Source organism: Phalangium opilio, unplaced genomic scaffold (assembly GCF_054372755.1).
Source record: "Phalangium opilio isolate 3A_F unplaced genomic scaffold, DU_Popi_V2 ptg000082l_1, whole genome shotgun sequence".
NCBI classification, from domain to species: domain Eukaryota; kingdom Metazoa; phylum Arthropoda; class Arachnida; order Opiliones; family Phalangiidae; genus Phalangium; species Phalangium opilio.
In genome coordinates this window covers 7,281,679-7,309,176 of record NW_028324189.1, presented here as the reverse complement: position 1 = coordinate 7,309,176, position 27,498 = coordinate 7,281,679, and the positions used below count along the sequence as shown (strand labels likewise).

The window sequence follows — 27,498 nt, the reverse complement described above, 5'->3', positions numbered from 1 at the left end:
TTTCCCGTTTACTTTCGGGGGAAGTCAGAAAGGCCTAATTAGGGAGTTGTCTCGGATATTTTTTTTGGCCCGAGGTTTTCCCTCTTTTAAAAAGTGTGCCAAGTTTTATACAAATTTTTATAATCCAGTCGTAACGCGATTCTGGGAGCTTTTAGTCCTAAACGAGCGTCAGTTTCACCGATTCGTATGTTACATCATTTATCGTCTCTTCCTCCACTAAGCCTAATTTGACTGACGCGTCAAAAACTCAAAAATGAATAGCAAAAGGTGCGCTAGATGCGAAAAAACTGTCTATCCTCTAGAAGAACTCAAATGTCTCGATAAGGTAAGCCTAATATATCTTTAAATTAACATAAGCCACCCTTAAAAGTGTTTCAAAAAACCCCGAGAATCGAGACAAGTGGTTGGCTTGTCAAAAAAGGCAATGTATATAAAAAAAAATGCAAACATTCCAACGCGTTTAGTAACTTTTAAAAGTGACCCCATTGCCGAGATTCGATTGTTTTCAAACATAAATCAAATTTCAAAATAGTTTTATAACCTATACACCCAAATAAAAAGCAGTTTTTAATTTTATAAGGTGATATAATAATATCTTTAAAGCCCCTTAGAAATCCACAGACAATTTTAGAAAGGGAAAATAACTTTCCTAGTTTTCCTGAGGCAAATTTTATAAGTTTTTCAACAAGTTTTAGTTCATTTCCTTGTAGGATAAACAGTTGACAAATAATTTCAACTCTTTTTTTTTAAGTAACATATAAGTTTAACAAGTTTTAAAGTGTCTATAAGAATATATTGAATTTTAATTTAACCCCTTAAAAGTCAGATCCTGTTTCAGGTTTTTTTTTATTTATTTTCTTTTAAAATTCCAAAACCTATGATGATGAGATGCAAATAGGGTTAAAGATTTCACAAATCTAACCTGACAGGTTTTTTACACATTATTATTAATAATGTTTGCAGATATGGCACAAACTTTGTTTTAAATGCCAAGAATGTGGCATGACATTGAACATGAAGACCTATAAAGGGTTTGAGAAATATCCCTATTGCAATGCGTATGTTTTTCTTTTTTGAATAATTCTTTTAAGTTTTACTGATAAGTAATGAATAATTTTTGATTATTATTAGTCACTGTCCTCAAGCCAAACATACTCAAGTTGCAGAAACTCCTGAAACAAAGAGGTTAGCGGAGAACACGAGGCTTCAGAGTCAAGTGAAATATCATGAGGATTTTGAAAGACAAAAAGGGAAAATAACTCAAGTGGCTGATGATCCAGAGACACTAAGGATTAAAAACACCAGCAAAATTATCAGCAATGTCGCCTATCACGGTGAACTAGAGAAAAAACAAAAAATGGAACAAAAACGACATTTAGTTCCTGAAGGAAGCAATGGAATTCCACCTCCGGGTAAATTTTGAACTGTGAAATAGTTGAAAAATAATGGAAAATCAATATGAAATCTATTCTTTCAGCTATGATTCCAGCAACTCCAAACAGTACAGTTCATAGTTATCAAATGGCACCACCAGTTGTTCATCACAATTTGGCTGATTATGACCCTGGTTTTGCCGCTACAACAGAGTCCCCTTACTCTTCTAAACTTTCTTCACACGTCATTTACACCTCTCAGGAAGGACCAGGTATGTTAAATTAAATTAACCAAGTAAATAAAATAGTTATAGTTCAACCCTGTGACCCCTGGCACTTTGAACACCACATAGTTCACAATTCACCATCAAAGAAGATTGGGTCTATCGCTGATTACGATCCCTTGAATGATAATTATGGTTCGGTGGTTGGTGCACCCAGACAGGAATCGCACAATTATTATGGTGGAGGTATAAAAAAATCCTTAGTTTCTCGTTATTTTTACTTTATGATGTCATTTTGCTTGTTTTTTAATCTATTTTTACCATTTTTTTTCTTGTATTTCTTGTATTTCTTTAGGTGGTGGTGGTGGTAACATGCCAACTAGACTGATGGAGACAGTCGTTCCTCAAATACCTCCCGTTGGAGTGAGTATTCCTTTGATTTATGCTTTACTCGTGGGCGGTTGCATTGCCTTTTTCTTTAGCATGTGGTGCGAGTCAAATTTAGAAGGCTTTCAAAGTGTTTTCCGAGACTTCTTTTCTTTAGTTTAAATTTATACTAGTTAGGGTTTATTTTGGCTGGATTTTCTGAACAGAATGTTTCAATTAATTTTTAGACATTTTTTTTTTAAATTTGATTAACTTGTTAGCTTAATATTTAATTTTTGAATTGTTTTACAATTATTTTTTTTTACTTAACTCTAATTGTATTTTTGTGTTAATTTCAGTTATTTTATTTCGAAATTAAATAATATTTTTCAATTATTTAGGGTTCAGAATTATGTTACTGCTTGTTTATCTCATTTTTAATTTTTTATTTATGTTAGGCCTAAATTAGGCCGGAATTGGTTGTTATTGTTAAGGTTTCAAATTTGGCGGGAACGTAAGCTTAGGTGGATAATTTATAGATGTCGCTACTTTAGTGGCTTGGTTGGGTAAATTCTGCTTTTGTGACGTCATCACGCGCAATTCAGGCAGTAAGGTTTCAAATTTGGCGGGAATGTAAGCTTAGGTGGATAATTTATAGATGTCGCTACTCTACTCGCTTGGGTAAATTCTGCTTTTGTGACGTCAACACGCGCAATTGGGCAGCCATTTTGATTTTTTTTTGTCAGCTACGGGAATGAGTTATTTATTTTATTTATTTATTTATTTATTTTATTTATTTATTTATTTGATACAACAACATCCGCAAAGACAGCTAGGTGTCTTAGGAGCAGACGGCGGTTATAGCGAGAGGGCCGCGACAATAAAGTATATAATGCTAGGATATATATATAAATGGGAATGAGTTTTAATTTATAATTAATTATCTCTAATTGCTTGTATTAATTAAAGTAAATTGCTATTGTTTCGAGCCTCGTTTTAAGTTCCGGACGCGTTGTTATATTAATTAAATTAACCATAGTTAGAGTAAGTTATTTTATTTAAAGATATCCGTGTCTTACCTAAATTAAATCCAAATTAATCACGTTAAATAATGTATATTAAACCAAATATCGATGATAATTAAGTTAATTACGAGTATTAATTACGTTTAAACGTGATATTTTTAAATTAAATTTGGAGGGAATATCTTTCTTTACAGAGAGCTTATCGAGCCATGTACGATTACACAGCCCAGGATTCCGACGAGATAAGCTTTTTGGATGGTGATATTTTGACCAATTGTAGACCAATTGACGAAGGATGGATGTCAGGTACTGTGCAAAGAACGGGTCAAACCGGAATGTTACCGGCTAATTACGTCGAACCTATAAATTAAAGATTTAATTAGAGTCAAAAAACGTAAAAAACAAACTTGAAATTCTCTCTATACCGAGTACTATACTCTAAACTATTACTACTATCTCTCTATCTGTTACCAAATTCCTTAACGATATTTCCAAAAAATATCTAGAAATATACAGAAACAAATGTTTATATTGACCCTAAGATAGTTTATAAACAAGTGTTTTAGATGTTTTAGAAGGCAACAAAAAGTTACGAGTGTTACAAAACCTTTATCGAATTTTTTTGGGAAGCGTTAGTTAGTGTATGTCTGACAAGAAATCCACCTTATTCACCCACGTGTGTGCCAAGGCTTAACGCGTGATTCGGGAATAAGGTGGATTGGAGAATGTTTGAGCCTGGAACTTAAGATACTTCATAATTTAAATTTATGATAGTTAACTTTAAAATATGTGGCTAAATAGTTTAGAATTAGTTAAAAATTACTCAATTTTAACAGGGAAAATAAATCCTAGCTCAAAAATTTAAATCCACTTTATTCCCGAGTCCCAATTCGTGATCCAAGGCTTAACACTTAAATGACAAATTAGCGTCAAAATGATGCGTCGTGCCGTCGTCTGCTTAAAAGTCCATCGTTTTGACCCAGATTAAGATAAAACTAGCGTTAACCCTTGGCCCAAGCACCGATCCAAGGCTTAACACTAGACCACTAGTTCATTCTTAAATTTTAACTCACAAATCGGCGTCAAAATGATGCGTCGTCTGCTTAAAAGTCGATAGTTTTGACCCAGATGAAGGTCCGATAAACTAGTGTTAAGCCTTGGCCCAAGCACCGGGAATAAAGTGAATTAGAATGAACAGTTGTCTTTTAGATTAGTTTATTGTAGATAATTACTAATTAGCGATTGGGCTAACGATTGAGAATGTTTTATATAAGGCGATGAAAGTTTTTTGGGATGTGTAAGCTAGTTTATTTTCTTTTTCCAAAACTATCCATGACTAAAATTAGCGTAAATTTATATATTAGGCAACTAATTATCGACACTTAAATTTATTTTTAATTTTTATTAAATGCTAATTACTAATAAAGGGATATTTAAATTTAACAAGTTAAAATTGGCGTGTTAACGAAGTTTGTTCCAGGGGGAATAATTATTATAGATAAAACGTTAAATAAATAAAATATAAAACCTTTTAAACGTTAAAAGAAAAAAAAAAAAGAATTTTTGAAGTGACGTAGTGAGATAAAGAAATAAATAATAATTGCCAAATATATTATAATAATAATTAAAAACATATCGGCTGCTTAAATTTAATTAATTAACGTTAATCTTTATAGTTATTGTTAATTTACATTATTTTAGGGCAACATTCTTAAAAAAAAAATTACTTTTGAGGTATCAGTTTTTAATTTTTTCACAAATTAACTCATGAACTTTAACCTTTCAAAACCATTTGACCTTTCCCAATCCATTTTCTCCTTCATGCATGAAAATCCATTTAAATCCATGACATAGTCGGCCAGAAATAAATCCAAAATCGCTCAAATCCTAGGCTAGAACCCTAACTTAAAATTTTAACGATAAAAATTATTTGCTTTGGTTTTAAATATGCTTTTCGGGGATTTTCTTGTACTATAATGGTTGTGGGTTTTTTAATAAAAGATATTTAGGGGGTAAAAAGAGAGAATGTTCGTGAATCTGTGATGAGTATCGTTAAAATATTTGAAACATTATGGGCGATGATGGAAATGAAATGGTAAAAAAATGCACCCGCAATTCTATTTCCGACTCTAAATAATTTTACTCGCTAATTAATTTGTAACGTTTTAATTAAAATTAAATACTCTCAAATGTAAATAAATAAATAAATAAATGATTGAATAAAACTGGGGATAAAGCTTCAACAAAGCCTAGAATAAAAACGTTAAAATTTATAACAGAATCATAGTAGAATAAATAAATAAACGTTATTGGTATCTCTCTAAAATAATCATTTTTTTAAAAAGTAAACGTCAGTTCCTTATTTACCTTAAAATAACTTGTATAAAACAGTTTTTTTTAAACTCAAAACACGTTACAAGCAATATTAGTATGATTTTCCTTTAATAAAAAATTAAAAACCCAATGTAACAAACGTCTATGCAATAATTATCAATTTTATTCAAAATCCGATGATATTTTAATTTTCGAAACACTATGGTTGTGTTTTGGTTATATATATATATGTTTATAATCCCCCCTCCCCCCCCCCCCCCCGGTTGATTTTTTTTAAAATAAATTCGGTGTCTCAAACCGGGTTTCTGTAAATTTTATGTTTAGAAAAGTTGAGGATTATTTTAATTTTCGTTAATTTTTTAATATAATTTAAATAAATTAAATGGAAATTAAAATAATAACCCAGTTTTTGGTAATATTATTATTATTATCTGGTTGATATTCTTGCAATATCAAAAACAACAGTGTTTTGTACGTTTATGTACTTTTGCTAAATTTTGCTTTTAAATAAATAAGGTTTTATTGTCAAAAATAGTGTTTTTGTAATTAATAACACTTTTCAAAGTTTGTTTATGAATTTGGTATTAATATTATTAACATTTTGGTATTAATACGGTCATTATACGTTAGGCTTAACGTTGCTAAGCCTAATGTTTGTAATATTGTTTAAGGTCATGGCGGATAGATGGCGCTAGTATCGCCAAGAAATCGAAAGGTCAATGTGTATATCGGAGCGGAACGGTACCTGATAAGGGAAGCTAGGCAAGTGTGCGTCTTAACTGCCCAGTGGCGGCCGCGGGCAGTGCGAGAGTCCCCGTTAAAATGTTGACAGTGAATTGCAAGGGACTCCGCGGACTTCGAATTGTCGATTTACCGTTTATTGTGTTTGTATTTTCTCCAATTATCGTCTTCAGCCACCGACATCCATACATTTGCAATCATCAAGCGCCAAAACCAGACGACGTGAGTACACGAAACCTTTCTTTTTAAACCTTTTTTGTCAAAACCTCTTAAGCCTCGGTCTTAACATTATCGACGGTAAAATAGCCCCTAGTGTTGACGGCGGATTACGGTAGGTCGGCCGCCGTGACAGCGCGAGATATTCCCCCTGCTGGTAGGAGGAAATCCAAAAGGTTTTTTTGGGGTTGCGATTGTTATGACGGATACAAGGCTTAGTGAATTAAGACTAACAAACAGCGTGTATCCTACGTTTTTGTTACTTGACCAGGTGTGACGTATTTATGACGTTATACCTTTATCCTCGCGGGTAGTGGGCGTATTTTTTCTACTAAAGTTTGGGGTCTATGACTCCGTTTAAAATATGAATACCTACAACCAGAATATAGTAGCAATTTTCTTTTGTAGGAATTTCTACGTGTTTTAATTGAATGGAGTTTTTTCAACCCGATACAGTAGAAAATATTCCGTTTTAATTGCCTATTAATTAATTCAACCTTGGCCTATAATAATAAAATAAACTAAATACTGTCAAGATAAACTACATGAACAAAAAGTTGTCCCCAGAAACTAAAGCCATTTAAAACCAGTATTTTAGTTTTTTTTATTCCCTTTTACTTTTGATATCGATAGGGAAATTTAATTAAAGGGTTGGATAGTTAGGTCGAAACGTAACTGTTAGTTATATTAGAACGTCGCCCAAACGGAGGGAAAGTATCCGGTACTTGTTTTTATGTTAAAGTAAGGTTTCACTTATCTATATATTAGATTATAAAATGGACTAGTCTAGAACTTTGAAGCCATAGAAACGGAAAACATCGTGTTTTTCGACCCCTTTTTGGCCCATTTCGCCCTATTTCACATCAAAAGGGTATAGCTTGTCTTTAAGAACGGCCCCTTCTACCTCACTAGCTCCCTAAAGGTCTAATTTTGACCTATTTTTAATCTCCCCTTGGCTATTTTACTATAGAGATATGCTTGAGTGATATTAAATGAATAGTTAGAACATTTTATTTAATCCTTCAACCTAATATTATTTATTGTCGAATGTTTTTTGGGAATTATTCTTTTGAATTAATATTAGAATATATTTTCTCCGTTTTATTTTTAATAATTTACTTTGAATTTCACGTTCTATTGTTAGTTAAAGGGGGAGGGAGTGGGGGAAGAGACGAAAGGGTTTAAAATTTAAATTTACGAATTTGGTAAACAACTTTTACTTTGTTAGAATTTTAAATTTTCTGAAGCCTTTATTATTTATTAAGGATACAGGGTGTTACTAAAAAGGGTGGTTGGACCGAATTGCAATCGGTTCTATGGACGTAATTTGAGTCAGAACATATTCGACTCAAAATTGTCCTATAATTACCCTTTCTGGTACACTCTGTATAATATTAGTTTGATTTAAAGAAATAGTTTGGTTTCCCTTTAAAACGCCGTAGATAGTTCATATTCCCTTTACGCGTTAAGTTTTCTACAATTTAAGATATAATATAAAATTAGCTTTGAAAATTTAAGAAATATCGTAATGGCAGGCGAATGTAACTTTGAATACATTATACATAGTATCAGTGTACAAAACAAGTGTTGCCAGGGTTCGTACGAAACCTGGATAAGTCAGGGATTTTAAAAATCTGGGAATAAGTTATGGATTTAAAGTTTTTATTCAAAAGCCAGGGAAAGCAGGTCAGGGGTTTCGTTTGGTTTATCAAACCATGCGTCGAGCAATGCAAATTATGGGCTGCAGGTGTAATTATTAAGTGGGCTCTGGGAAACACCTTAATGTGCTCAGGGATATTGGCAAAATTTGCTCGAGAAATAAGCTATAAAAATTAGGGCTTTTCAATATAAAAATTTCGTCTGAACCCTGTTTGAGAGTATCTACAAGAACAGGTACTGAAAAGCTTGTAGTATTCTGTTCGATTCAGTTCTTATCATTCAGTTCCAAACCCGAAGAGATGCTCTAAAACAAATAACTCACTGGCAACAATGTGAAGTGCATGTAGAAACGGGGAGGGGAGGGTGGAATTTCTAAAGCGAAAACACATGGATGGGTTACAACTCATCTGTATAAATAACATTTAGTTAAGACAAAGTGGGTACCTTACGCGTCTAGACCTAGACGTTTCAAGAAAATATAATTAGGGTTTTTGCAAAAACATTCTCTGCCGCGAAGGAACTTGAAAAAACGTTTCATTCTTCAGTAGACCCTGTTTAGAGTAATTAAGAAAAACGTTACGCGGTACGTGTAGTACATTACGTCAACTTAGTGAAGAGGTTAGAACGAAACCTCTATACTACAGAATTAATTGTAATAGAAAATGGGGCCCAAATTTTTAATTAAGCTAGCCCTAAGTATAATGTCCGCGTCGCTTTAAGTACATTTTTGACCTATTTTGACCTCATTTTACGCGATTACGCCAAGCCTTTCAATTTAGACGAGCACTGTACCCTTTCAAATAATGTATGTATATGCTTATAAGCATTCGGTATTCGGGGAGCTCCGTGAGAGGCAATTTGCACGCCGAATCGCGAGCACAGTAATTTAAGCCATGCAGTTAGTCATAACTGTGTAGTTTTCATGGCGAACCGATTACCCCCTTTAAATTTAAGTAAGAAATTGAAAGATTGTGCTAATTTAATCAAGGGATCGTCCATAGAACACTCACTCCAATGTATCCCTTGTTTGGGGCAAAATCGGCTGGTCCTAGAAGTATAGATGTTACATTTTCGACTCAAAATTTACAGTATCCCATCAAGAAGTGATATCCAGTTTACTAGGGAGAAGGTATAAGATGCCTTTGTATTCGCGCGCCATAGTCCCGCCAGTCCCCCTTTCAAAATACAAGGTGGGAAGTAAAAGGAGGCCGGGCTATTTCGCCTCTCCTCAGTCGGAAAATACGTAATTTTCGTCATTCGCGTCGCGCGGACGTCAGTTTTCAAGAACCAATGAGGCGGGGATTAACTCCGGACCTACGTTTGGACTGGAGATAAAGCTATAGAAATGTGGCGAATTTATACCTTCTCCCTAATAAACTAGATATCACTTCTTGGTCCCATAGAACCATCCCACTGTACGTACTTTGATCCTATGATTACCTTTCCTTTTTTTGAACACTCTGTATAACTTCACTGTCCCTTTGAAGGAATAAACGCTAGTAACTCTTTTTGTAATAATAAAATGCAATAAGATTTGTAGTGAATGATTACTTAGGGAGAAAATGGCATGAGAGGTTTTCTTTTATACCTTTTTTGTATAACAGTACACTAGTTTTACTACGAGTGTATGTACGTACAAGATAGTGTAGTATTAAAGTGTTTCATGCCATAACACTCTAAAAACACCCGAGGGGACAACCACTTAAGACCTTCTCAGACGATACAACTTTAGATGAGTCAATTTGAGTTGAGTGAACTTGTTGGCTCGTGAGATTAACAGAAGTTTTACAAGTTGAATAACCAATTTAAAAATTGGTCACTTACCAATTCTGGCTGACTCAAGTTTTTGACCCATCTAGTTGAGTAAAAGGTTGTATCATCTAAAAAAGCCTTTAGTTTTACCAAGAAGTGATACCTAGTTTATTAGGAAGAAGGTATAAATTCGCCACATTTCTAGCATTATCTCCATTCCAAACGTAGGTTCGGAGTTAATCCCCGCCTCTAAATTACAACCAGGCAGCATCTCATTGGTTCTTGAAAACTCCGTCATCGCGACCGAGGAGAGGCGAAATAGCCCGGTCTCCTTTTACGTCCCCCCCCCCTTGTATTTTAGAAAGGGGGACTATGGCGGGCGAAACCTGAGGCATCTTATACCTTCTCCCTAATAAACTAGATATTGCTTCTTGGTTTTACTCAAAAAGGTTTTGACTCTGGGCACCAAAAATTGGAAACTGTTTGGTACGGTATGATATAGATCAGTAATCTAAGACGGTATTTGGTTAATTACCAGTAAGTTACTGGCCTTAAATTACCGTCTCGCGTCTCTAGCCCTCATGGGGCCCACTATGGAACTTCATTAGTAACCAAGGGCTGACATTTTGATATTTTCAATTTTGGCATTCACCTGATAGTGATAACCCCCACGTGTTAAGAACCAATAGAACGGGAAAACTTTTGGATAAAGAATAGAGTGGGATACTTGTCGCCTTTTTCCTTATTACGTCATGGTCAGTGAACTAAACATAGACGCGGCGTGGTATATACAATCGTCGTTTGTGTTGGAGGATTTTTTTTTTCTTCTCCTTCTTCTTTCGTCTTTTATTATTTTTCTGATGGTCCCCCAAACGTTTTTTAACATCGTTTCCCGCGTTTTTTTTTACTGAAAAGAAAAAGCCGATCATAAAAGTTGTAAAGGAGGCAGAGCGGAACACTGTGTATTTTTCTGTTAGGTTTGCGCCAAGGCCTATAAGGTTTGTTCCGTCCCAAATCTTGTTTGAGAATTATCGGATCGAGTTCGTATTTATCTTTTTAATTTTTTTCTCGGATTTTACTTTTATTATTGAGATTCAAGCTAGGCCTTGAGGAACAGTTTTCTATAGGATTCTTAACACACGTCTGTCTTAAGAATATATAGCACGTGTAATATTTCAGGCGCCATTTATTCTTAACATAGGTCATAGCACGTGCAATTATTTCAGGCGCCATTTATTCTTAACATAGGTCATAGCACGTGCAATTATTTCAGGCGCCATTTATTCTTAACATAGGTCATAGCTCGTGCAATTATTTCAGGCGCCATTTATTCTTAACATAGGTCATAGCACGTGCAATTATTTCAGGCGCCATTTATTCTTAACATAGGTCATAGCACGTGCAATTATTTCAGGCGCCATTTATTCTTAACATAGGTCATAGCACGTGCAATTATTTCAGGCGCCATTTATTCTTAACATAGGTCATAGCACGTGCAATTATTTCAGGCGCCATTTATTCTTAACATAGGTCATAGCACGTGCAATTATTTCAGGCGCCATTTATTCTTAACATAGGTCATAGCACGTGCAATTATTTCAGGCGCCATTTATTCTTAGAATAGATGATTGCACGTGCAATTATTTCAGGCGCCATTTATTCTTAACATAGGTTATAGCACGTGCAATTATTTCAGGTGCCATTTATTCTTAGAATAGATGATTGCACGTGCAATTATTTCAGGCGCCATTTATTCTTAGAATAGATGATTGCACGTGCAATTATTTCAGGCGCCATTTATTCTTAGAATAGATGATTGCACGTGCAATTATTTCAGGCGCCATTTATTCTTAGAATAGATGATTGCACGTGCAATTATTTCAGGCGCCATTTATTCTTAGAATAGATGATTGCACGTGCAATTATTTCAGGCGCCATTTATTCTTAACATAGATGATAGCACGTGCAATATTTCAGGCGCCATTTATTCTTAACATAGATGATAGCACGTGCAATATTTCAGGCGCCATTTATTCTTAACATAGATGATAGCACGTGCAATATTTCAGGCGCCATTTATTCTTAACATAGATGATAGCACGTGCAAAATTTCAGGCGCCATTTATTCTTAACATAGATTGGACTCCTCACCCAATCTGGAGTATCCCTAATTATAAAATTAATTAAACTACCAGATTGGACTCTTCACCCAATCTGGAGTATCCCTAATTATAAAATTAATTAAACTCTCAGATTGGACTCCTAACCCAATCTGGAGTATCCCTAATTATAAAATTAATTAAACTCTCAGATTGGACTCCTCACCCAATCTGGAGTATCCCTAATTATAAAATTAATTAAACTCTCAGATTGGACTCCTCACCCAATCTGGAGTATCCCGTCCTAATTATAAAATTAATTAAACTCTCAGATTGGACTCCTCACCCAATCTGGAGTATCCCGTCCTAATTATAAAATTAATTAAACTCTCAGATTGGACTCCTCACCCAATCTGGAGTATCCCGTCCTAATTATAAAATTAATTAAACTCTCAGATTGGACTCCTCACCCAATCTGGAGTATCCCGTCCTAATTATAAAATTAATTAAACTCTCAGATTGGACTCCTCACCCAATCTGGAGTATCCCGTCCTAATTATAAAATTAATTAAACTCTCAGATTGGACTCCTCACCCAATCTGGAGTATCCCGTCCTAATTATAAAATTAATTAAACTCTCAGATTGGCCTCCTCACCCAATCTGGAGTATCCCGTCCTAATTATAAAATTAATTAAACTCTCAGATTGGCCTCCTCACCCAACATGGAGTACCCCTGATAATTTCAGGCGCCATTTATTCTTAACATAGCAATATTTCAGGTGCAATTTATTCTAAACATAGGTGACGTGCAATATTTCACGTGCTACGTTTCTATGGATTCACGCGCGTGATCTCCGTAAACCCCGATGTCACGTGATTGAATGCTCTAACCCTTTCACGGGGAGAACTCCCTCGTAATGTTGAATATCGAGCAACTTGGATTGAAATCGCTATACAGCAGGCCTGGGTTTACGGTTTAGGCTTAAACATTTAGCTCTTTGAATTGATTGAATATTCGGGTTGAATTAAGGCACTGGCCCTTGCGGTATGTAGCTTTGAATGGTGGCTATAGTCTTTCAAGTTCCAAGTTCCATTCAGACGATTAACTTTTGTAGCAGACCATTATTGGTTCGATAATTTTACCCAAGTAGTAATGCCGTACTTGTAATTTTTAGATGCAATATTTTGATATTTTACTAAAAGCTTCATGGAAGTCCTGGAAAATTCAATGAATTAAATAAAAATAAACCAATGTTTTTGTAGCAGCAAACCATGTAGTTAGTTTTTAAGGTTTAGCTAGTTTTCTGTCCGAATGCCTTTTATACATCGGGTTTTACTTTAAAAGTATTTTATTTCCGTTTTATTTTGCGACCGTCTGGTTTTATTTCATTTTGAAGGTTTATTTTATCAAAGGGTGTAAAGACGAAGTCCCGAGTGTAGTATTTGAGGGGCTTGCCGTAATCGTCAAATTCCCATATAGCCAAAATATAATCCCAAGTTCTCACAAGAAGTGATATCTAGTTTACTAGGGAGAAGGTATAAATTCGCCACATTTCCAGCTTTATCTCCAGTCCAAACGTAGGTCCGGCTCTAAATTACAACCATCATCTCATTGGTTCTTGAAAACTCACGTCAGCGCGACGCGAATGACGAAAATTACCACGTATTTTCCGACTGAGGAGAGGCGAAATAGCCCGGCCTCCTTTTACGTCCCCCCTTGTCTTTTGAAAGGGGGACTGGGACTATGGCGCGCGAATACTTAGTCATCTTAAACCTTCTCCCTAGTAAACTAGTTATCACTTCTTGGTTTTCAAACCCAGGCCCACAGAACTTGCGTATAAAATAACGTGGGATATATGGGGGCGCAATGATTCTTTTTAGCTGTATGGATTCCTTCAATGGGGACAAATAAGAGAAGCCGCTAAAAGATTAGACAACTTTTCGACCCGTGTGGGTTTTAAAAATCCTTAGCTAAGAAATAAATGTAACTGGTTTTTCTCTCGTTAAAAATATACCTTTCAAGAAAACCGAAATGGAAAACGACCCCAAGGTTTTATTAAACTTGGTGGTATCATATCAAAGCTTACACAAGTTTTATTGCGTCTATACGATACTTTGGGAAAAGTTTTTGTTAGTTTTTAACTTTAATTAAAAATGTTCCGCCGTAGAATATACAGGGTGTTTCTTTCCAAAAAAGAGAGCGTAGTACATGCGGGATGGGACGCATGGTTACAAGATAAATTAATTAGATTATCAATCATTGTCCTTCAATTTGTTACGTAAAATTAAGGGGGTCAACCATAAAACACTTTTCCAATGTTCCTAACTTGTATTAGGGGGTGTGTGACCCTTTGGGGGGGGAAATAGGTTATAGAAGTAGTATAGAACATTTTAGACTCAAATTGATGATTTCCCATAGAACCATCCCACTGCATTTACAATACTTCGCTCCTATAATTACCCTTATTTTTTGGAGCACCCTGTAAAGTCTTTAAGCTCTTACGGTTACCCTGGTTACTAAAAGTATTACACATTTTTAGATGCGAGTTTTGATAGGATTGCGGAGGTTGCATTTTATTTTAATGAAGTAGTAGCATTTCCTCTCACTAGCTGATTGTTGATAGGAATATGGTGGGTTTAATTTATCTTTTATAATAGAATTTCTCTAGAACATGATTCGCAACAGTGGGGTGGGGAATATCTCACTCTGGGGTTATTTCCCTGGCACCAAGAAGTACCGCTAGAGGGAGCGCGAGTGGCTAATGAACTCGGGCTCCATCTGGCGTTGCCCAAGTAATTAATGGAATGGCCTATTGGGTGCCGTTTTTCTGATTTCCCTCTTCCCAAGCGAGCCTTTGGTAGCCCTAGCAATTCTTTCATCCTTAAAACTGGGCAACGTCCAGTAAATAACTTAACGCGGTGTTTATAATGGTCAATAAATCTCCGGTTAAACAGGCCCTCGACACGAATGCGCGAGGCGGGCGAACCTTTTTTGAATATTAACAGCAATCTCGGTGTATAGACGTTTTCAATGAAAAATTCTCAGTAAAGGATCGTAGTTGTATCGAGTGAATTTTAACGCCAAAGTGTTGAAAGGCGTTAAACGAGCTCGGCTCATGATTTGAATAGAAAAGGTTCTCCTTCCTCGTTATTTCCACGCCCAAGTTTTAATACTAGCCGAAAGTTCAGCCCGCCCGGTGACTAGCCAGCTGTGGTCAAACGGTTTAGTTTTAAAGGGGTTGTTACACGCGTTTCTAACATTTTGTTTTCGGTCAGAAGTTAAAAGGTTTTTAGGTATACTTTAAATAATTTGGCTATATTTTAGGTCTACTTTAAATAATTTGGCTATATTTTAGGTCTACTTTAAATAATTTGGCTATATTTTAGGTCTACTTTAAATAATTTGGCTATATTTTAGGTCTACTTTAAATAATTTGGCTATATTTTAGGTCTACTTTAAATAATTTGGCTATATTTTAGGTCTACTTTAAATAATTTGGCTATATTTTAGGTCTACTTTAAATAATTTGGCTATATTTTAGGTCTACTTTAAATAATTTGGCTATATTTTAGGTCTACTTTAAATAATTTGGCTATATTTTAGGTCTAATTTAAATAATTTGGCTATATTTTAGGTCTAATTTAAATAATTTGGCTATATTTTTGGTCTAATTTAAATTATTTGGCTATATTTTTGGTCTACTTTAAATTATTGGGCTTCATTTTTGGTCTACTTTTATTCCATAAAGAAATATACGTAGCCTTTTAAAATATTAAATGCACTATACTGTTTACACTATGTTGCGAAATCTCCATAAACTAGAAAACTACTAGGGGATAGTGGACTTTCTCCCAAAAGAAAAATCAAGTAAATAAATAAAAGAAAAAAAGACCTGCATTTTTGAGAAAGAGGAAAAGGAAAATCTTGTATTCCCATAGCACGACTTTAAAAGTCTTTACAAAGTTTAAAAGTGAAGGGAATTCTATTTTCCCCCACGTGAGTTTTAGCGCGCCATTTTTGCTGCTCTGCATGCTCTCTAAGCGCGTGCACAATTTAGTGAGTCTTTTTACCCGCCTTTTTTTAAGGGCACGTGGAGTTCTTTTTTTTTCCCACGTGAGTTTTTAGCGCGCCATTTTGGGCCCAAGCGCGTGCAATGCGGAATTTAGTTCTTTTTTCCCGCCCACCTTTTTTTCTTTGAAGAAAAAAAAAGACACGTGGAACCTTCTTCTGGATACCCTCAAAGTAGTCTAAAAAATTCAGCACTTAAAAAGTTAAACCAGTTAGAAGCTACTTTCAAAAACTCCTGGACTACTTTTAGGTGAAATGAAGTCATTTAATATGCAAAACATATTTTTTTTTCTTCAACTTTTAACTTACGTATTCCTAACAGTACTTAGCACTCGTGTCGTGAAACTAGAATTTGAATATTTTAAGGGGTAGTTTTTGACCAGGTATGTTATGTGCCCAAGTAGATGTTAACATGATATGATTGTATGTATTCCGGAATATACAAAAAAAAATATTTTTGCTTATTTCTAACCCAAAAATAATTAAACGATAATTAATACATCAAATTCCGGACCCTTTTTCCATAAGGATAACAATAATGACCCTTAGTTCTGCCCTTAATTCCATCCAGGCCCTACTTCAACCACCACGTTATCTCAAAGTTAAAAATGAACAACAAAAATGTTTTCAAAACAACCCAAAGCGATATCTAATTCGAAACTCTTTAACGTAAGATTTTTAGTTTTTAGTTTTCTTTGGTATGGTTGCCCCTAATTTAATGAACCCTTTAAGTATTTGAAAAGGCGAAGGGGAAGAACTCCCAACTTCCCCCTCCATCCCCCGCTAAGGGGGGGGGGGTTGCAGTTAATCAAGGAAAATTCTTACCAAGCAACTTTTTAACTTTATTATCTTTTTTAAATTGATTTTCCATTAACTTTGGTAGTGTTCGCTAGGTGGATCCAGTACTTCTTTTGTTTCTTGTCCCTTCTACCCCCTCCCCCCGATGTCCTTCCCGTCTTTCTTGGTCCCTAAGGGGGGGGGGGAGCCTCTCCTCCCGCTATCATTTCATTTTGAAAAGGGAAACCAAAACGCAAAAAGATTAACTCAATTTAAATGGACAGTGACCAGCGTTTTGTTCTTATATTAGAAATTGGTAATGCTAGTCGGGTTTGTTAAAGTTTGCGTGATACTAACCCTTTAAAAAGCGTCACGGACGCCAGATTGACTCGGATAAGGATTAGGAATTTGTACTGGTGGGATTTTTAAAGGTTTCAGGTTTACGCATAGTCCTGGTAAATAGGTGTAATAGTCGATAGACTTTTTTAATTCAATTCACGAGCTGTTAGTAATAGTAGTTTACTTTTATTGTAATATTATTTTAAGCCGACATTTAGGGGCAAACGTTTAACGTGGGTTTTCCATAGAACGCCTGCACAATGGCTTTCCCGTCATACGCTTTTGTTACTTTGAAGCTTATAACTCTGGTTCTAAAAGAGTTGGGGAGAAGTTCTGTGAATATGTTATAGTCCTATTTCTTCTCTTGCTACCGATACTAAATAATTGGATTTACAACAATCAGGGCTCGAGTAATTAAGCAAAATAGATACCAAACAATATTACATGATGTTAATCCTATGGCGCCTACATGGTGGCTTCACCCGAATACACGCGTGTATTGCAAGGTAAAACATTTCTACAGGGGCCCGTAGGATTGAATCATATGTCGATCAGCTGTCATTGTACATAATTGTAAATAGTTTTCTTGTTGACTTTGTAACGTGTAAATATTAATTTAGTGTTTTTTTATTGTACGACATTTAATGCTTTGTTTTAGTTTTTTTTTTTTATTTTCGGACCTGTGAACCCACGTTAGAGGGTTCCTCCCTGTTCCAAAAGGGATTTGTAATCAAAAGGGTCAATAAACCATTCATTCATTCCCGTAGACTTAACATGGGATGGAAAACCCCTGAATGTGGGCTTTCCTTTGAATCTTAATAAATTACTTTAGTTTTTCAAAAGTGTAAAATAATAATTTAGTGAGTATAAATAATAAATTTAAATATCTCGGAGTGTTAGTACCACTTTGAGTTTGGCATTGGCAGTCATATATATTAGTACGTCTATGCCTGTCCTCTCGGTCAAGCGAACGATTGATTATATCAAGTAGTTTCTCTACAAGTTGAAGAAAAGAAGGTACCGCCATCATGTTTAATGCATAAGGGACACCAGCTGCCACTGAAGGATTACGTTCAGAACCAAGGGACAGCCGAGATAGATCACGTGATAATATCCACCCACCAATCATATCGTATCTCTTATCTTTCTTTTTAACGGGATAATGCAGTAGACAAAAACTATTTTATACAGTAGACATTTGAAAGAGGGGGGGAGTTTCAGTGACTGTAACTAACACCTTAATTTGTCTGTTTCTAAAGTGAACCAAGAAGGGGAGGGTCTCGTTCAATCAGAATTGAATATTTTCGATGGAAGATGGTACGCGTTTTAATTGGATAAGAAACAAGTCGTCCGCTCTGGGTTCTGAACAGGGAAATGACCAATGGATACTACCAAGAAGTGATATCTAGTTTATTAGGGAGAAGGTATAAATTCGCCACACTTCCAGCTTTATCTCCAGTCCAAACGATAGGTCCGGAGTTAATCCCCGCCGCCTCTAAATTACAACCAGCATCTCATTGGTTCTTGAAAACTCACATCAGCGCGACGCGAATGACGTAAATTACCACGTATTTTCCGACTGAGGAGAGGCGAAATAGCCCGGCCTCCTTTTACGTCCCCCCTTGTATTTTGAAAGGGGGACTGGGACTATGGCGCGTGAATACTTAGGCATCTTACGCCTTCTCCCTAATAAACTAGATATCATTTCTTGATACTACTCTAATCAGAATGAGCCTCATAATACTATAAAAAAAACTTGTGTTCGATTTTTTTACGAGATATTTTTCCTTGAACTACTTTTAATTCCTTTCCGTATATTAATCCGCCTAGGCGTAAGCCCTACTTTGTGCAAAAAGGCGCGAAATACCTCGAGAACGTTTTCTATAAGATGAGAATATGGTACTATAAAAAGAAATTGCTAAAAAAAATAATACACTATATTGGAATTCTATATATATATATATGTGTGTGAGAAGTACATATCAGCAATAGGAAAAAGGGGTTACAGCTTGCTGAGAAGTTAGGCTTAAAGATCTTAGTGGCCTTGGCAATAGTCATGCAGGGATGGGGGAGTTATAACAGGGTTACCATAGGTCCTGGAAAAGTCTGGGAATTTTTTGATTTTCAACAAAGTCAGGGGATTTTTTTTATAGTATCCGCGGTTCAAGCATCCATCTGGGTGACGTTTTAGGGAGATCACGGTTAAGCAGACACGGAAATCGCGACCATTGACCATAGCACGTCGTCTGCTAAACCAGGGATAGATTTAATTTTAGAAGTAGGACTGGAGAACGGAATACATAATTCCTTTTTTACCTTTGTCGCTATGACCCGCCTCTTCTTTCATTCCCCCCCGTCCCGTGGAAGGGGGTCCGGACTTTAACGCGCTCCCAGATATTACTCTGTTCTCCATTCCTACTTCTAAAATTAAATCTATCCCTGGCTAAACTAAAGAAGTGGGTAATTAAATAAATTTGAGTTAACGTCTGGACTCTGGTTACCCTTGAATTTTCTGAGTGGTCTACGGGAACACTGACCCCCCTCCGATTTAATTTTTAAACTGGTCATTTGCCCTGTGCCACCACCTTATTTCCCACGCTGGTCAGTCAATTTGAATCGGAAAATTTGGTAGCAACCCTGCGTGTTAGGGTTAAAGGGGGGATGCGAGAGAAATCCGGAATCCGAATTCGACCAAGCGAAAGATTTCTCTTCCTCGGCTCCAAATTGCTCAAAATCGTTCAAGCCGAACACTTTCCAATACGAACTAGCGCGCTGGATTCAGTCCCAGTGCATTCTAGTGCAACCCACCCCTTTCCGGGAGAAATCTAAACTGCATGCACCAAGAGCAAATACGAAGCTCTCTTTTTTATTTCGTTTTATATTATATAAAAATGCATTTCAAGCCAATTATACATTTTCCGTGTGTGCATGTGTGTGTCCCGCTTCTTCGGATGTAGGAAATTTGAAAAAGAAAGTAGATTCTTTGAAATTGGGTCTTATACAGGGTGTAAGGGACAGTTTTCTTTGGGAAATCAATTTTGAGTCGAAAATTTTAACTTTTATCAACGATTTTCCCCGCTCCCCCTCACAAGGGACACCGTTTTTCGAGTTATGGACATTGGACAGGGCTGCCACGGGTCAGGGAAAACGCGGAAAAGTCAGGGAATTTGATTTTAGTGGGTAAAGATTTCTGGGGATAAGTCTTTATTGAAAGAGTAATGAAAGTTTCTCCTCATCCTCTCTTAACACAGAAAACTTTAGAGCAATCCTTAAGAATGTCTAGAATTGTTTTTGTAACTTTAGTAAATGCTCTCTAGAAAATCTCTTAGACAGTTATTTATAGTTAAAATGTTTCTTAATCATTTCGGTGCAACAAATACATTTGAAAACTTAATGTAAAGAGTTTATTTAATTATAAGCACTTAAAACGTGCTGTAAACATTTACACTTTCGGCCCTGAAAAGTCAGGGAAAAATCTCAGAAAAAGGTCAGGGAAAACCTGGAAAAGTAGGGGAATTTGGTTCTGAAAGTTCCGTTGCAACCCTGTTGGAGTGTTTTACGGATGACCACTTAATTTAATTTCGTGTCATTTAAAAGTCCGAATTAAATTCATGCGGTGGTTTCCCCCTCGGTGGGTTCTGATACCACCATTCTTACAATTGTATTACGAAGATTTTAAAAATTGACTTAAGTTTTAATTTCGTATATATTTAAATGAAAATTAAGTGACGTTTTAACTGAAATTAATTTGGCCCTGGGTCTTTAGAGAAACTTCAACCCTTAGATGCATTCCCCTCAGGGGAAAATTTTAAACTAAAACTACATATACAAACAAATAGTTACTTAACATCTTGTACAGCAATTTAAGATTTTATTCGAAATGTCATCTATAGTTACAGTATCCAAAATCACGTGTAAGGCCCTAGGCAACAGGCACCGAGATAGATACATTATTCGCGAGGTAAAATTCGTTATACATAATGATTAGCCTAGCCAAGAAGCGATATCTAGTTTATTAGGGAGAAGGTATAAGATGCCTTAGTATTCGCGCGCCATAGGGAGAGGGCGTTTGTCAGGGAGGGAAAGAACATCCGACGTCATTTTATACCTCTACTTAGGGGAGCGTTTGTAGGCGCGATACTGAAATTCCCCCGTTAGGGGGATGGAATCGAGGTAAGAGATATAAGCCTATGACGTGGCAAGAATGGGTTTGCCCTCTCCCTATAGTCCCAGTCCCCCTTTCAAAATACAAGGGGGGACGTAAAAGGAGACCGGACTATTTCGCTGCCTCTCCTCAGTCGGAAAATACGTAATTTTCGTCATTCGTGTCGCGCTGACGTGAGTTTTCAAGAACCAATGAGATGCTGGTTGTAATTTAGAAGCGGGGATTAACTTGATCCGGACCTACGTTTGGACTGGAGATAAAGCTGGAAATGTGGCGAACTTATACCTCCTCCCTAGTAAACTAGATATCACTTCTTGCCTAGCTCTTCATTCAAAATCCGCAGCTAGATGCGTTTACAATGTGCTAAATAGATATAGCAGACGATATATACGGTTCGAAAGACAAAGAAGGGGGAAGGCCCCCTCCCCAAACCTCTCATTTCACGTTACAACGTAATTAGAACTTTGTACCTTTCGTCGTTGTTGTAGTTATATATCTATATATATTAAGTTTGAATAGGTAATTAGACTGTTTATATTAAAATGTACCTACCTCCCTTTTAAAACACAAAGATTGTTTAGATTATAATATCTTTCAGGACCTTAAGGTAAATGAGGTTAAATTTAGCTCATATAATACTTAAAACTAAATTAGACGAGGCTTAAGTTTAGGCCTTTCAAACTATGACCATAATATTATGAAACGCAATAGAATTTATATTTTCACGAATCCATACGGATGTTAAGAATCATTGTGTAGTCATTAACGCAACGTATGTAGGCGGATTTTGTTGGGAGGGCCATCAGCCAGGACTAACAATATATCTGGCGTCAACCAATGAAATCGCAGTTAGAAAGACGTCAGAATTATTAGTGGTAAAGCCCGGCCAAAAAAAAAAAACCCCGCAAATATATGGGCCACAATGATTCCAATTAGCTATATGTATTCCAAATATTGTAAACAATTAATTTTCTCTTAATTCTTCGTGATTAAAAGCTCGATCAATTGACCAAATACATAATTATACGTATTTACATAAGTTTCCTTTATGCAACTTTCATAATAGCATCGAGTAATTATGGGTTAAAGTTCAATATCGTATTTCTTAGCTAAGCCTAAATAAACCCTAACCTAACCCCCATATTTGTAACTGTTGCTGGGAAGAAACGCCTGTTATTAAGCCTTGGATGTTTCAGGAACTTGAGAGAGAGAGAGAAAGAGAGATAGAGATAGAGGATTTCCATTGGGTTTAACTGGAGGAAATTGGTTAACTCTTCAGGTGGTGGTGGTAGTCGTACTTGGGGTGACTAACTGCCACCGGAAATGACCGGGCGTTTGACCACTTCCGGAAATAGAGATTTTTCTCTTTCTAAGATTCTGTAACTTGTAGTAGCGAAGAAGAAGACATTAAAGGTGTGTCTATTTGGAGTTAGATTGGATTACGGGTGGTTCTTAGGTTGACATATTGAGTGTCAATTAATCCCCCAGTATTTGTACTTGGGCCACCATCCTCTTAAGAACCTATAGAATTGCTCGCTGTACTTCGATCCTTTACCACCATTTTTTTTAATTAGTACTTTATTTTGAGTATTTCCTCATAGGTATATTCTTTAATTATTTAAGATAAAAGTTACATTTTCTGCTCACAAAATGATGCATTACTTTGTATTTTATTAAACGCGATAGAAAAAAAACCTCATTAGCGTAATTATGTACGCAAAAACGAAAGTGGATCAAGTTATTATTATATTTAGGTTGCGTGGAAAAATCGTTATTATATACAGGTATCGTAACAAGTTGGGAAACCAAATTAACCTCTCCAAGTCGAGACGCAATTAAGAGGTAACTTTTCTTAGATAATTAAATAAATATAATTGATATTAATTATTTTAATCGTCATTAATTTAGCTTAATTCTAGTTAAATCGTTTTAAGAGACTTTATTCCTAAAATCATTTTAAATATAGCTATTGTTGACGTTTGAATTCAAGCGTATGCCTCTTTAACAATTTTGGGAAATCTAGGGTATATAATACGATTGATTCACAATAAATTGTTTCGAAACAGTTAATACGATACAAAAAAAAGTTATCAAAAACTCTTCCTTATACATTAAAGCCAGTATGAAGTCTTATCTAAGAGAGCTACCGCTCTCATAGAATGATAAAGAAACCTGCAATTGCGTGAACCTTTGGTTGTATTGTAGCCCTGCCATTGGGAGGCTAGACGTTTCTCGTAACCCTAACCGATCACCGCGTACTAACGATGGGAGTAGAAGCCAAAAATTGGTTTCTGCAAACACCTTTGCTCCGATTTGCCAACTGCGAACACGGTGACAGACACACACACACACACACACAGAAACGTCCAGTGTAATACCTCCCCGTGACGCCTTCGTCACTCGGAGAGGTAAAAAATTACCTAGTTTTTTTTTCTTTGTTTCATGCCATGCGGAATATGCAATAAGTATTAAATTAATTCCCTTAGTTAAGTTTAAATCTATTAAATCGTATTTAAATAATAATCACTAAGGTAAGAACAGATGTGTTAAAGGTATGTGACCTCCTATAGAACTAAATTTCCCAGTCAATTATAAAATAAACTTTTTCAACCTTATAATATTTTTTTTTTTTTGAATTCTTTGAAATATCCAAAATTTTAAAATTCCCTGGATATGTATCTCCCTTTTCCCTAACACTCCCCCCCCCATCTCTGGGAAAAAGGAACTGCTCTCGTCTTTCTGTCTGACAGATATTTCGAGAGAAAAAAAATATGATCCAAACCAGGAATACATGCAGCTAACTAGGAATGATTGTGTAGGCAGCCATTTTTCTTAACGTATCTAGGTGCGGATTTTATCATCTAGACTTATCATCATTCTTAACGATTTTTATCTCGCGCGTATGTATAAGCACATTCATTCCTAATAGCTGTATTTATTCCTGTCCAAACGTATATAAATTTTGGGGGGTGTTAAGGGGGCAGGACCCCTCCGCGAAAACTTTAGTCATTTTAACTCGTAGTGAAGTAACAGGGCGACCCCACTCAAAAAAATAACAGAGGACCCCCAAAAATAACTCTGATAGTTTGAGGAAATTCAATCATATCATGAATGTTGTTTGAACTACGGTTTTCCCACCATAGTTATGTAATGGTCATATATTGTTGATGAGGCAATTACTCTATAGAACCTTACAGTCGATGAAAAACCTGGAATACCTAAAAATTCAGGGAATTTTAAAATTATCGTGGAATTTCATTTTGGTCAAACAATTTCAACAGAAAATTGATTGCCCATAAAACCATCTCACTCCTCTGTATTTTCAGGTACTAAAAAATTAAAATTCATGGGTAAAATGGGTTTAATTCATGTTGATAGCTCATGGCGTACTCTCAGAGGTGCAACCCTTTTATAGAGAGACGTCAAGAAAAAATAAAAAGCTAGGCAATTTTCGAGCTGCTGGGTCCCTCTCTCCAAAGGGACTATACTAGTCCAGTTGGAGCTCCAAAAAGAGTAGCAAAATCCTTTTTTTACTTTTATCTTTGGCAACAAAAATGTCATAAAAATTGAAAAGTTGTCACTTTTTCGACTTGTCTAGCTAGCTTTCCTCCTCTTAGTTTCCAGCGTCATGCGCGAGTCATTGTTTTAGAGAGAGATTTTTCGCCAAAGAATCTTTTTAGGGTTAAAGGTTTTTCTCACATACCTTTTGGAGGTTGGTTTGTAAAAATTTTCAAAAAGGGTTCGAATTTCTTTGTTTGGTTACAAACTTAAAAATAACTTGGTTGGTTCCCTTTTCTCACCAAAGTACAGTTTAAACTCTCTGGGATCCGAATCCAGCGAAAAGTTTCTCTCCCCCCCCCCCGCTCCTAAACTCTTTATTTGCGGGGTTTCGGATCTTGGTTTGAAAACAATGGGATCTCAACCAGCTGGGGGCACCCTTTGCTGTGTAAGACTACCACTTACTTGGGCATGGCCCATCCCTAATCTAATCTAAAACAGAATGAAAAGTTTCGCGCCAACAGAAACTTAGTTGCTTAAAGGTAAAGTCTCAGAAGTGATATGGAGAAGGTTTAAATTCGCCACATTTCTAGCTTTATCTCCCGTCCAAACGTATAGTAGGTCCGAAGTTAATCCCCGCCTCTAAATTACAACCAGCATCTCATTGGGTCTTGAAAACTCACGTCAGCGCGACGCCAATGACGAAAATTACAGTCATATTTTCCGACTGAGGAGAGGCGAAATAGCCCGGCCTCCTTTTACGACCCTCCTTGTATTTTGAAAGGGGGACTGGGACTATGGCGCGCGGATACTTAGGCATCCTATACACCTTCTCCCTAGTAAACTAGATATCACTTCTTGGTCTCAGAGTCCTCACTGAAATGCATTTATTTAGAGCTAGCAGGAATCAGTGTAATCATTTTCTGTCAGTCAATGAATATGTACGCTGGTTTTGTAGACTAATCATTATTTGTGACGAATTTCACCTCGAGAATAACCAATGAAATCACAGATAGAAAGACAGTGATATGGTCAACAAAACCAGCGTAGAAATTAACACGTGATAAATGGGGGTTCGGCACAATCATTCCAATTAGCTGTATGTATTCCTGATTTAAGTCCTCATCGATTTTTATACGGTCCCCGTAGAGGTTATGTTAAGCTATAATATAAATACATTGCGAAAATAGGTCAAAAAGATATGATAATTTTCTGTTTACCTCCAATGCAAAGGTAGTGGAATTTTGGCGGGAAGAAACTACATGACGCTGTATATAGCTCAATATTTTGCATATATTTTATAAGACTAAAGGTTAAGGGTAAAAGTCTCGCGTCATATCGAATTTCAAGTGCTAGGCCTCTATATAGTTAAAAGTTTGGCTTGAAAAATCTAGGGCGCTTTTGTATAGTGCGGGATTGTATCTCACGCGCTGCATTTTGGCGGGTTCGATCTCGCGCTGGTTTCCTATATATCTTTTCGCGCCATAATTCTTCGTTTAAAAATGTATATAGGAACTTTTTTATTTCTTTTGGCGCGTGAGGTTTTTTTCCCCGCCATTTTTGACAAGTGATATGCAAAAAAATTCGCGCCAAATGTCTCGTGCTGAGCGACCGTTTTTAAATACGAGCTGGAAATAAGCCGGGAAGTAAAAAGACAAAACAAGATGGGTGACGCCCTAATCTTCTGCTCTTCTTTAATAACGGAATAAAAAAAACATTTTACGTTATACCTAACATCACCTACAGGATGGGTCAAATCTAAGGGTCCTTTGTGGGGATTGCTAGGCTATAACTAAAAATTGGGATAAAATGGTTTCGTAGTATCTTTAGCGTGTGGGAGGTGGCATCGAAATTTATCATTGGCCAGTGGAAAGATGACACGCCATCAGGGAATTTCTGAAAATAGGAAGAAATATGGCGACTGCTTTTTCTTTTGATGGATAAAAATGAGAGATGAAATAAAAAAAAACACAAAAATCGGAATTTAAACCTTTTGCCTAGAACGCCTATAGATAGTTTGCGGACAAGTGTTGCCAGTCATTTGTGACGTTGAAGAGCTTGTAGTACTCTGTTCGATTCAATGATCATTCAGTTCCAATTACCCGAGAAGGGCCGAGATGCTAGAGTCACAGATTACTTACTGCATAGCAACAATGTGAAGCCCATGATGCGGCTAAAGTTAAGAAACAGGGTGGGGGAATTTCTATAGCCCCTTTAAAGCGCACACTATTGTTAAAGAAAATACTATCAGTGTTGCCAACTAGTTTTCCCTAAGCTTAGTTCAATTTGAATCGGTTCCTTTTAATTTGTGCCTTCCAAAAGATACTCATAACACTTTGCTTCTAGCAACTAACTTCTTATTGATTAAAAAAAATAAAAAATAAATAGGCCAAAATTCTGTATACTGTAACCGATTTTTTAGACATGTCAAGTCAGGAGCCATCCCAACAAAAACAAGGAATTTCAGACCATTTCTCACAATATTCCATTTTTCATTTCATATAGATATATATCATGGTGTCACCGGCTATAGGTATACTACCAACTGTCAAAAAAAAAGGATCAAAATTTTCCCGCCATTTGTTAGGGCGGGAAAAGATCTTTCCGCGAGACAAACGTCACGTGGGAAGAAGGAATTAGGCCTAGCGCGTGCCATACCTATCTCTACTCTGAAATTAATTAACCGTAAACCTTATCAATCACAAATTGGTATAGAGAAACCTTGAGCTAGCCAGGCCTATGCAGAGAGTAAGTATAAGGTCTCAATCGATACTCTGCTATGCTCTGTCCCTGTCCCGTCCTGATGAAGGAGACCTCGCGATTAATGACGTAATCTTGTCGGGGAATCTGTCCTATCCTG

The 27,498-nt window shown here is 36.2% G+C and overlaps 2 protein-coding genes across 2 annotated transcripts in view; both read left to right on the top strand.

Moving 5' to 3' along the window:
* The first annotated feature begins 25 nt into the window (after window positions 1-25).
* Lasp (LIM and SH3 domain protein Lasp) lies at window positions 26-3,394 on the top strand. Its single transcript, XM_089848134.1, has 7 exons — window positions 26-325; window positions 964-1,058; window positions 1,132-1,412; window positions 1,478-1,645; window positions 1,727-1,843; window positions 1,953-2,020; window positions 3,183-3,394. The coding sequence occupies exons 1-7, from the start codon at window positions 254-256 to the stop codon at window positions 3,357-3,359; spliced, it is 978 nt and encodes a 325-aa protein (XP_089704260.1). The 5' UTR covers window positions 26-253; the 3' UTR covers window positions 3,360-3,394.
* A 2,675-nt stretch (window positions 3,395-6,069) lies between these two features.
* Window positions 6,070-27,498, top strand: part of Invadolysin (leishmanolysin-like peptidase, invadolysin) — an 88,913-nt gene continuing 67,484 nt past the window's right edge. Inside the window, exon 1 of the mRNA XM_089848120.1 lies at window positions 6,070-6,285. Coding sequence (XP_089704246.1) covers window positions 6,145-6,285 — 141 coding nt within the window. The 5' untranslated portion in view covers window positions 6,070-6,144. The remainder of the gene's footprint in view (window positions 6,286-27,498) is intronic.

What these genes read in the sequence shown, in the direction of transcription:
- Lasp (XM_089848134.1), top strand. Translation starts at nt 254, where the DNA reads ATGAATAGCAAAAGGTGCGCTAGATGCGAAAAAACTGTCTATCCTCTA. An exon ending in CACCTCTCAGGAAGGACCAG is followed by an intron (nt 1,646 to 1,726) that starts GTATGTTAAATT and finishes AACACCACATAG; the next exon opens with TTCACAATTCACCATCAAAG. An exon ending in GCACAATTATTATGGTGGAG is followed by an intron (nt 1,844 to 1,952) that starts GTATAAAAAAAT and finishes GTATTTCTTTAG; the next exon opens with GTGGTGGTGGTGGTAACATG.